This window comes from Thalassophryne amazonica, chromosome 2 (genome assembly GCF_902500255.1).
Source record: "Thalassophryne amazonica chromosome 2, fThaAma1.1, whole genome shotgun sequence".
NCBI lineage: Eukaryota > Metazoa > Chordata > Actinopteri > Batrachoidiformes > Batrachoididae > Thalassophryne > Thalassophryne amazonica.
The window spans coordinates 28,223,775-28,235,942 of record NC_047104.1 but is presented as its reverse complement, the minus strand read 5'-3'; the positions used below and the strand labels follow the sequence as shown (position 1 = coordinate 28,235,942).

Genomic DNA, 12,168 nt, shown 5'->3' with positions numbered 1-12,168 from the left:
ACCCTTGTACATTCTCCACCACCTCATCCAACACTCCAGAAATCTTATTTTTCCTTCATTTCATAACCTACCTGTCGGGCATATGTACTGATGGCATTCATCATCACCCCTTCAATTTCTAACTTCACACTCATTACTCTGCCAGGCACTCACTTAACCTCCAACACACTCTACACATACTCTTCTTGTAGAACAGTGGTGTACAAAGACATTCCAGAAAGGGCCGAGAGGATGCAGGTTTTCTTTGCAGCCACAGACTCCAGCAGGTGATTTCACTGATTAACATCACTGTGAGCAGATGAGATGAGTTCATCAGTGAAATCGCCTACTGGAGTCAGTAGTTGCAAAGAAAACCTGCATCCTCTTGGCCCTTTCTGGAATGTCTTTGGACATGACTGCTGTAAAATGACCCAAACACCATGCCTCTTCTGATCCACACCATGAGACAACAACTTGAAGCCATGCTCGGCCTTACTTCCCTTCCCCTTGGTCTCTTGCACACACAATATGTCTGCTTCTCTCCATCATATCAGCCAGCTCTCCCCTTTACCAGTTATAAGGATTTCAAACAGTCCCGACTCTCACTTTCACCCTTTTAGTTTTTCACTTCACCCACTGTTTATGGACACATTTTCCTCCTCTTCTTCTTCTACGCCCAGCAGTAGCCCAATTTTCACTGGCGCCCTGTTGAGCAACGGCCCTGGCAAGAATCGTTAACCTGTGCCTCACCCGATCTGGTATTGAAATTTGGTTTGTACTCTGCTTGGTTGTGTTGGCTTGTTTTACACCAGATGCCCTTCCTGACACACCTACTCTTTTATCCAGGCTTGGGACCGGAACTCCAAATGTACTGGCTGCCAAGGTTGGGTAGGATTACTTTGAAATAATACATGTGGATTACATGTATGTATGTACATACATTTGGATTACTTGTAATCTGATTACTTTTGGATTACATTTCAAAGTAATCCTACCCAGCCTTGCTGGCTGCACACCCCATGTGGCTGAGAGTTAACAAACGTTACGGTTAATGCTCTGCCTCCTTCTGCCCTTCTTATTTATCCAGGCATGGCACCAGCACTCCCATGTGGCTGAGTTCTCTGCTTGGATTAAATAAACCATCTAAAAATGTTACAAGAACATTCCAAGTGCTTTTATCAAAGAAACAATCTGTGTTATTGTGTCCTCAGTGTTGGTCTCTGGAGTTATCTGCTCTAATTCATTCGTTGCAACACATATTAGAGAATTGTGAAACTTTGTGTTCTGGTATTACTTCCTGTTATTGTGGTGTTTCTGTTGTATTATTTTCTGAAAGTTTTCTTTCTTGTATTTGTTCAGGTTATACACGGATTAGTCCACATTTGGTTCTGTTGTTTTGTACCTGGATTTATGTTATTTTTTATGTTGCTTCTTCTATTGTGTTTTCCATTTATTCTTGGGCTCAGGTTTTGTTTTCCGTCACCTTACGTTCAATTAGATTTCACTTGCAATTGTCCTTTCTCTGTTTCCTTAGTGTTTGCACCTGTCACTCATTAGTTCCTTCTGTATTTAAATGCTTTCACTTTTGTTTGACATTTGATTCTCGCTACTCTCTGTGATCCTTGCAGCTCTGATGTGGGGTAACTGTATGAGTATTTCAGTATTGACTGTCTCCTGTTTACTTAGTTTTTCCCATCAGTGGTTTTCTGTTTTTGGACTTTGTGTATTTTTTCACAGTGTGTTTTTGTCATCTTGGAAATCAGCATGTACAACCCCAATTCCAATGAAGTTGGGACGTTGTGTAAAATGTAAATAAAAACAGAATACAATGATTTACAAATCCGTTTCAACCTATATTCAATTGAATACACCACAAAGACAAGACATTTAATGTTCAAACTGATAAACTTTATTGTTTTTGTGCAAATATTTGCTCATTTTGAAATGGATGCCTGCAAAACATTTCAAGAAAGCTGGGACAGTGGTATGTTTACCACTGTGTTACATCACCTTTCCTTCTAACAACACTCAATAAGCATTTAGGAACTGAGGACACTAATTGTTGAAGCTTTGTAGGTGGAATTCTTTCCCATTCTTGCTTGATGTACGACTTCAATTGTTCAACAGTCCGGGGTCTCTGTTGTCGTATTTTGCGCATCATAATGCGCCACACATTTTCAATGGGTGACAGGTCTAGACTGCAGGCATGCCAGTCTAGTACAGACACTCTTTTACTACGAAGCCACACTGTTGTAACATGTGCAGAAAGTGGCTTGGCATTGTCTTGCTGAAATAAGCAGGGACATCCCTGAAAAAGACGTTGCTTGGATGGCAACATGTGTTGCTCCAAAACCTGGATGTACCTTTCATCATTGGTGGTGCCACCACAGTTGTGTAAGTTGCCCTTGCCATGGGCACTAACACACCCCCATACCATCACAGATGCTGGCTTTTGAACTTAGCACTGGTAACAGTCTGGATGGTCTTTTTCCTCTTTTGTCCGGAGGACATAACATCCAAAAACAGTTTGAAATGTGGTCTCATCAGACCACAGCACACTTTTCCACTTGGCATCTGTCCATTTCAAATGAGTTTGGGCCCAGAGAAGGCGGCGGCATTTCTGGATGTTGTTGATGTATGGCTTTCGCTTTGCTTGGTAGAGTTTTATCTTGCACTTGTAGATGTAGTGATGAACTGTGTTAACTGACAGTGGTTTTCTAAAGTGCTCCTGAGCCCAAGCGGGAAGATCCTTTACACAATGATGTCAGTTTTTAATGCAGTGCCACCTGAAGGATTGAAGGTCATGGTAATTCAATGTTGGTTTTTGGCCTTGCCACTTACATGTAGAAAGTTTTCCAGGTTCTCTGAATCTTCTGATTATATTATGGACTGTAGATGATGGAATCCATAAATTCCTTGCAAGTGAATGTTGAGAAACATTGGACTATTTTTTCATGCAGTTGTTCACAAAGTGGTGTTCCTTACCCCATCTTTTCTTGTGAGCGATTGAGCCTTTTGGGGTTGCTCCTTTTATACCCCAATCATGACACTCACATTGTTGGGAAGGTGTCGTAGCACGGACCCACAACAGGGGGCGCAAATGAACGGACAATGAGTAAGCCAAAAAGTAACAATTTAATGTGATAATACACAACTAAATTTACAGAAATTTGCACAGTCAATAAACACCAGGTGACGTGTGGGCAGGCTCGAAGATAGAAGACCCCCGACGAGAGAGAAGCCGCGTCCCACACGGCTTCCACCACCAACGGTCTGAAGAACACCGGAGCCGCCAAGTCCCGAGTCCCCAGGTGGCCTCTGTCTTCGGCTGTCGACCCTGGTACTGCTGGCAGAAAGCAGAGATAAGATGTATGAGTGTGAGTCCGCACACTCAGTAATCCACAGTCCATACACAGTTAGGAGGGAGCACCTCCACCTCCAATCAGCTCCTGGTTTAACCACTTATCTGGGTTGGGATGTGAGGCGAAGCCGTCGCTGTCACACCAAACGCCAATCCCTCAGACAAGGAAACACTCCAGGAAAACAGCTGCAACAGAAGTTCAGGTTATACACACAAAGTGTCTGTCAGCAGAGAAATTACCTTTTCAATGGTAGTCGATTTCTCGGCGAGGAGGTGGAGTTGCAGTCCGGCCTTTATGGTGATGATGATGAGTGACAGCTGGTGCGATGAGTGACAGCTGTCACTTCTTCTGGGTCTGACGCCCTCTCGTGCTTGGAGCCCGCACTCCTGGTGGTGGTGGGCCAGCAGTACCTCCTCTTCAGCGGCCCACATAACAGGACCCCCCCCTCAACGGGCACCTCCTGACGCCCGACCTGGCTTGTCCGGGTGTCTTTTGTAGAAATCGGCCAGGAGGGCCGGGTCCAGGATGAAGCTCCTCTTCACCCAGGAGCGTTCTTCAGGTCCATACCCCTCCCAGTCCACCAGATAATGGAACCCCCGGCCCTTACAACGGATGTCCAGGAGCCTGCGGACTGTCCAAGCAGGCTCCCCGTCGATGAGCCGGGCAGGAGGCGGCGTAGGTCCAGGTGCACAGAGGGGCAAGGTGTGGTGTGGATTGATACGGGACACGTGTAATACAGGGTGGATCCGCAGTGAAGCTGGGAGTTGGAGCTTCACTGCGGCCGGGTTGATGATTTTGAAGATTGTAAATGGTCCAATGTATCTGTCTTTCAACTTAGGGGAGTCCACACAGAGAGGGATGTCCTTTGTTGAAAGCCACACCTCTTGCCCTTCAACAGGGCAGAGCGGGCGGCCCGCCACACCCGGCGGCACCTCCTGAGGTGGGCCTGGACCGAGGGCACACCAACCTCTCCCTCCACCAGCGAGAACAATGGGGGCTGGTACCCCAAACATGCCTCAAAAGGGGAGAGGCCGGTAGCAGACGAAACTTGGCTGTTATGGGCATACTCGATCCAGGCCAGATGGTGACTCCAGGCCGCCGGGTGCGCGGAGGTGACGCATCGAAGGATCTGCTCCAGCTCCTGGTTGGCCCGCTCTGCCTGACCGTTTGTCTGGGGGTGGTACCCGGACGAGAGACTCACGGTGGCCCCCAGCTCCTTACAGAAACTCTTCCACACCTGCGAAGAGAACTGGGGACCACGATCTGAAACAATGTCCGATGGTATCCCATGCAGCCGCATGACGTGGTGGACCAGGAGGTCTGCCGTCTCCTGGGCCGTCGGGAGCTTCGGGAGGGCCACGAAGTGGGCCGCCTTGGAGAACCGGTCCACTATCGTGAGAATTACGGTGTTGCCCTGGGACGGCGGGAGGCCCGTGATGAAGTCCAAGCCGATGTGAGACCAGGGGTGATGAGGCACCGGCAGGGGTTGGAGGAGTCCTGAAGTCCTCCGATGGTCTGCCTTGCCCCTGGCGCAGATGGTACAGGCCTGGACGTAGTCCCGGACGTCGGTTTCCAGGGACGCCCACCAGAAGCGCTGCTGGACTACTGCCACGGTCCTACGCACTTCGGGATGACAGGACAGCTTGGACCCGTGACAGAAGTCCAATACGGCAGCTCTTGCCTCTGGTGGGACGTACAGTCTGTTCTTGGGGCCAGTCCCCGGGTCCGGGCTCCTTGTCAGGGCCTCCCGGATGGTCTTCTCCACGTCCCAGGTGAGGGTGGCCACGACAGTGGACTCGGGGATGATGTCTCCGTGGGGTTCGACAGCCCCGCTTTGGCTTCTTCTTCGTGCACCCGGGACAATGCATCTGATTTTTGGTTCTTGGTCCCGGGGCGGTACGTGATCTGGAAGTCAAAGCGCCCGAAGAACAGAGACCAGCGGGCTTGCCTGGGGTTCAGCCGCTTGGCGGTCCGGATGTACTCCAGGTTCCGATGGTCCATGAAAACCGTGAAGGGCAACGATGCCCCCTCCAGCAGGTGTCTCCACTCTTCAAGAGCCTCCTTCACCGCGAGGAGCTCCCGATTGCCGAAGTCATAGTTCCGTTCAGCTGGGGTCAACCTGCGGGAAAAAAAGGCACAAGGATGGAGAACTTTATCAGCCTCCACGCTCTGGGACAGCACGGCTCCTATCCCTGAGTCAGAGGCGTCCACTTCCACTATGTACTGGCGATCAGGATCAGGCTGCACCAGAACTGGTGCAGTCGAGAACCGGCGTTTCAACTCCTGGAATGCGGCTTCGCACCGATCCGACCAGGCGAAGGGGACCTTGGTGGAGGTCAGGGCAGTCAGGGGGCTAACTACCTGACTGTAACCTTTAATGAACCTCCTGTAGAAATTTGCAAAGCCGAGGAACTGCTGTAGTTTCCTGCGGCTTGTTGGTTGGGGCCAATCTCTCACCGCCGCAACCTTGGCCGGATCAGGGGCGATGGAGTTGGAGGAGATGATGAACCCCAGGAAGGACAAAGGAGTGCGGTGGAACTCGCACTTCTCGCCCTTCACAAACAGCCGGTTCTCCAACAACCACTGTAGGACCTGACGTACATGCTGGACATGGGTCTCAGGGTCCGGGGAAAAGATGAGTATATCGTCCAGATATATGAAGACGAACCGATGCAGGAAGTCCCGCAAGATTTCATTTACCAAAGCTTGGAACGTCGCGGGGGCATTAGTGAGGCCGAACGGCATGACCAGGTACTCAAAGTGACCTAACGGGGTGTTGAATGCTGTCTTCCATTCGTCTCCCTTCCGGATCCGAACCAGGTGGTACGCGTTTCTAAGATCCAATTTCGTGAAAATTTGGGCTCCATGCAGGGGCGTGAACACTGAATCCAACAGAGGTAACGGGTATCGGTTGTGAACCGTGATCTCGTTCAGCCCTCTGTAATCAATGCATGGACGGAGTCCGCCGTCCTTTTTACCCACAAAAAAGAAACCAGCACCCATCGGGGAGGTGGAGTTCCGGATCAGCCCGGCAGCTAAAGAGTCCCGGATGTAGGTCTCCATTGATTCGCGTTCCAGACGTGAGAGGTTGTACAACCTACTGGACGGGTACTCAGCGCCCGGGACCAAATCGATGGCACAATCGTACGGTCGGTGCGGGGGAAGAATGAGCGCCAGATCTTTGCTGAAAACGTCAGCAAGATCATGGTACTCCTTTGGCACCGCCGATAGATTGGGGGGGACTTTAACCTCCTCATTAGCCGTCGTGCCGGGAGGAACCGAGGATCCTAAACACTCCCGGTGGCAGGTTTCGCTCCACTACGTCACAACCCCGGACGGCCAATCTATCCGGGGATTGTGCTTCACCATCCATGGAAATCCCAAAATCACTCGGGAGGTAGATGGTGTTACATGGAACACGATCTCCTCCCTGTGATTCCCAGACACAACCAAAGTCACTGGTTGTGTCTGATGTGTGATTAATGGAAGCAGGGTGCCATCTAGTGCTCGCACCTGCAATGGTGCCGGCAGAGCCACCAGGGGGAGCCCTACTTCCTTTGCCCATCTGCTATCTAGCAGATTCCCTTCTGACCCCGTGTCTACCAGTGCTGGGGCGTGAAGGCTTAAATCCCCACAAAGGATCGTTACTGGGATTCGTGCAGATTTGCGGGGTCTCCCCGCATGCGTGTTATGGCCCACCCTTAGCCCAGTTTCTAAGGACGGGCGTTGTAGTTTGACTGTTTGGGGCAGTCCTTCTGCCGGTGCTCACAAGAGCCGCAGATAAAACACTCCCCGTGGGCCAGCCTCCTTTGTCTAATGTTTGTTTTCACTTTGGCCCTGCTCGTGTCCATAGCCTCCTCAGCAGGGGGAGCTGTAGCCACACGGAGCTCTCTGGCAGTGAAGCGTGGGGACGACGTCACCTTTTCGGAACCGGAAGGGGGAGAGACGGCTCGTGCCCGGTCACGCCCCCCGGCCTGCTCCCGACGATGCTCATTTAAACGGTTGTCTAAGCATATAACTAAATCGACAAGCCCGTCAAAATCCCGCGGTTCCTCCTTAGCCAGTAGGTGCTCCTTCAGGACCGGGGACAGTCCATTTACGAAGGCGGCGCGGAGCACAACGTTATTCCAGCCGGACCTCGCTGCCGCGATGCGGAAGTCGACTGCATACTTGGCTGCGCTACGGCGCCCTTGTCTCATAGACAGCAGCACGTTCGAAGCGGTCTCGCCTCTGTTGGGATGGTCAAACACTTGTTTGAACTCCCGTACAAACCCAGTATAAGACGTTAGGAGCCGTGAATTCTGCTCCCAAAGCGCCGTAGCCCAGGTGCGTGCCTCTCCTCGAAGCAGATTTATAACATAAGCCACCTGGCTGGCGTCTGACGCGTACATGACAGGGCACTGTGAAAAGACGAGCGAACACTGCATGAGGAAGTCTGCGCACGTCTCAACACAGCCCCCGTACGGTTCCGGAGGGCTTATGTATGCTTCAGGGGACGGTGGGGGGGGGTCGTTGAACGACCAGTGGAAGGTCTGATACAGGCCCAGGACCAGCCAGAGGAGTGGCTGCAGCAGCGCCCTGATCGCGCGCTTCCACCCTGGCGGTGAGAGCCTCCACCCTCCGGTTAAGGAGGACATTCTGCTCGGTCACTAAATCTAACCGAGCCGTGAAGGCGGTTAAGATCTGCTGCAGCTCACTCAACACGCCTCCCGCTGACTCCTGCGCTCCTGGCTCTTCCATTGGCCGTTCAAGCTCGGGTTGACGCCCCTCGGAATCCATGACGATGGCTGAGAAATCCTGTTGGGAAGGTGTCGTAGCACGGACCCACAACAGGGGGCGCAAATGAACGGACAATGAGTAAGCCAAAAAGTAACAATTTAATGTTGTGATAATACACAACTAAATTTACAGAAATTTGCACAGTCAATAAACACCAGGTGATGTGTGGGCAGGCTCGAAGATAGAAGACCCCCGACGAGAGAGAAGCCGCGTCCCACACGGCTTCCACCACCAACGGTCTGAAGAACACCGGAGCCGCCAAGTCCCGAGTCCCCAGGTGGCCTCTGTCTTCGGCTGTCGACCCTGGTACTGCTGGCAGAAAGCAGAGATAAGATGTATGAGTGTGAGTCCGCACACTCAGTAATCCACAGTCCATACACAGTTAGGAGGGAGCACCTCCACCTCCAATCACACACTCGTACAGCTCCTGGTTTAACCACTTATCTGGGTTGGGATGTGAGGCGAAGCCGTCGCTGTCACACCAAACGCCAATCCCTCAGACAAGGAAACACTCCAGGAAAACGGCTGCAACAGAAGTTCAGGTTATACACACAAAGTGTCTGTCAGCAGAGAAATTACTTTTTCAATGGTAGTCGATTTCTCGGTGAGGAGGTGGAGTTGCAGTCCGGCCTTTATGGTGATGATGATGAGTGACAGCTGGTGCGATGAGTGACAGCTGTCACTTCTTCTGGGTCTGGCGCCCTCTCGTGCTTGGAGCCCGCACTCCAAGCAGGGCGCCCTCTGGTGGTGGTGGGCCAGCAGTACCTCCTCTTCAGCGGCCCACGTAACACACATTTAGTATCCTGTTCCCAAATGCTTATTGAGTGTTGTTACGCATTATGAAGTGCAAAAGACGACAGCAGAGACCCCAGACAGCTGAACAATTGAAGTCATACATCAAGCAAGAATTGGAAAGAATTCCACCTACAAAGCTTCAACAATTAGTGTCCTCAGTTCCCAAATGCTTATTGAGTGTTGTTAGAAGGAAAGGTGATATAACACAGTGGTAAACATACCACTGTCCCAGTTTTTTTGAAACGTGTTGCAGGCATCCATTTCAAAATGAGCAAATATTTGCACAAAAACAATAAAGTTTATCATTTTGAACATTAAATATCTTGGCTTTGTGGTGTATTCCTGTGTCCAAATGCTTGCACCTTGGGGTTCCATTTTGACTATTCAGGTATCAAACCATAACATAAATATTATAAATGTCATTTTCACAAAAGTAAGATTGACATTTTTAATGGCACATGTACATACCGTGAGGTAGGTTGCCCAAAGAGCTGTCTAAGGACACCAGGGACAAAACTGTAGACCTGCACAAGACTGGGAGGGCAGCAAGGTCCCCCTTCTCAAGCCAGCACATGTCCAGGCACCTTTGAAGTTCACCAGTGACCATCTGGATGATCCAGAGGAGGCGTGGGAGAAGGTCATGTGGTCAGATGAGACCAGAATGGAGCTTTTTGGAATCAACTCTGCTTACCATGTTTGGAGGATGAGAACAACCCCAAGAAAACCATCCCAACCATGAAGCATGGGGGTGGAAACATCATACTCTGGGGGTGCTCTTCTGCAAAGGGGACAGGACGACTGCACCGTATTGAAGGGAGGATGGATGGGGTCATGTATTGTGAGATTTTGGCAAACAACCTCCTTCCCTCAGTAAGAGCATTGACAATGGGTCATGGCTGGGTCTTCCAGCATGACAATGTCCCCAAACACACAGCCAGGGCAACTAAGGAGGGGCTCCATAAGAAGCCTCTGTAATTGCAAACAAAGGCTACTGTACCAAATATTAACATTGATTTTCACAGGTGTTCAAATACTTATTTGCAGCAGTAACATACAAATAAATTATTAAAAAAAATATCATACATCGTGATTTCTGGGTTTTTTTTTTTGTTTTGTTTTTTTTTTAGATTATGTTTCTCACAGTGGACATGCACCTAAGATGAAAATTTCAGACCCCTCCATGATTTCTAAGTGGGAGAACTTGCAAAATCGCAGGGTGTTCAAATACTTATTTTCACCACTGTACATTAATATGTTGTTACTTTGCAGATACATCATGTTCACATGTGGTGATTTGTGTTTGATTTTTAGAGAGTCCGTTGACATTTGCAGCACACCTTGACAATGTAGTGGAGCTAATCAAGGTGCTGAAAAATGGAGGCGCTCACCTGGACTTCAGAGCCAAAGACGGCATGACTGCTCTCCACAAAGCTGCAAGGTCCAAGAATCAGGCTGCACTCACGGTAAAGTAACACCATCTGCTTGAGCTTGTTAATCCATATCCATCTTTAAAACTCCACCCCCATCTTCCTACATTATTCACATCAAATTAAGACAAGCTTGTGCATGACCTTTGCAACACTTTTGCTCCTGTTTTGTCTGATAATGTGGTACTGATAAAAGTTTTAATTAATGACTGAATTTGAATAAATGCTTGGAGATTCACAATGTGTTTTTTGTTGCATCAAACTGTGTATGTTATCGGTGATTTTACCTGTCAGTTTAAGCGTTATTGACTTTTATTAGATTTGGCAACACTTTATCAGTAAACATTTTAAAATGTCACAGTGCAATGAATTCCACATGGTGCTCTAAGCAGGTTTTGTAAGTAATGATCTAATAATGGTTTGATGCTTTTCCCATGGTCTATCAGTAGAAACAGGCTCTCATGTTTTTAGAACCTGTTGAATCAGATTCCATGTTTCAAGTCTGAACAGTCAAAAGTCACACAAAATCAGTTTTTTTTTTTTCAAAATCTGTCTCAATCCTGCAACGTACGATTGAAATTGCATTTTTGCAAATTGTTATATCTGTGACTTTTTGCATCACGTAAAGTATGACACAGCAGCTTCACTTGTCATGTCCTCGCTCTGGTGAATTTTCACCCTGCTCCAAAAAAAAAAATTACTCATTGCTCAGTCCAAAATAGGAAACAAAATATTCTCAAAATGAGGTGAGTTTGCAAGGACGTGCTCTTGAGTGACAGCTGCTGTCAACTAAACAAGCCTGTAAAAACACAAAAAACATACAAAACATACGCATAGACACACTCAAAAATCCAAACTAACCTGAAAAATCACATCCAAAAAATGGTCACAGACTGACAATACACATGTGACCATGAGAAGACTTATTGCTTAAACTTTTAGTTTTGAATCTTTTTTATTTTGCACATTACTTGAATGAACATTTTTCAGTATTGTGCAGTCAGGTTTGTGTTCAGGCAGAGCTGCCATTTAATGAAAGCATGAAGGCTAAACACGAACAAAGATCAGACTTTTAATCTCAGGAACTTATGACGACCTCAGACTTGCAAAATCAACTTTAAATCTCTTACTCTGCACCTTTATGAACATGCAAATTCACAATGGCAGGTTTTTTTTTTTTTTTCTTTTATGGCTTCATTCTTTATTTTTGATTTAATGTTTTGTCAAATATCTGGAAATCTCTTGTAAACCTTTAAGTTCATGAAGATGATTCATTCAGTTTCTAGCAGAAGAAAGCTGGATGCATGCATGCATCAGGCTATGATCCCTCTATCCATCATCCATTCATCATCCATTCATCCATGCATGCATTCATCTATGGTTCCATGGATGCATTCATCTATCCATCTATCCCTGCATGGATGAGTGCATGGATGGACAAGTTGATTGGTTGCTGGATGAATAGCAGTATCCGTTTTACTGTAAATGTCCTACTTTAACCTTGAATTATGAGTTTGAATGAAGGCTGTTTTCCTTTGAATGACCTGTGTCAGTATTTGGAATGTTCTTTCTCTCCTCAGACTTTGCTGGAGCTGGGAGCATCTCCAGACTACAAGGACAGCTGTGGACTGACTCCTCTGTATCACAGCGTGTTGGTGGGTGGAGATCCAGGCTGCTGTGAGCTCCTGCTGAATCACCATGCTGCTGTCTGCTGCCAGGATGAGAACGGATGGCACGAGGTTCACCAGGTACACACATGCACAGTAGGGCTGTTCATGTTATACAGTGAAAAAATAAAAGTTGTGAAAGACTTCCGGCCACATGCT

General features: G+C 48.3%; 1 protein-coding gene across 1 annotated transcript in view; it reads left to right on the top strand.

Moving 5' to 3' along the window:
* Positions 1-12,168, top strand: part of shank2b (SH3 and multiple ankyrin repeat domains 2b) — a 618,688-nt gene that overhangs the window by 88,461 nt on the left and 518,059 nt on the right. The window contains exons 5-6 of the mRNA XM_034184578.1: positions 10,227-10,378; positions 11,923-12,090. Of these exons, the coding sequence (XP_034040469.1) occupies positions 10,227-10,378; positions 11,923-12,090 (320 nt within the window). The remainder of the gene's footprint in view (positions 1-10,226; positions 10,379-11,922; positions 12,091-12,168) is intronic.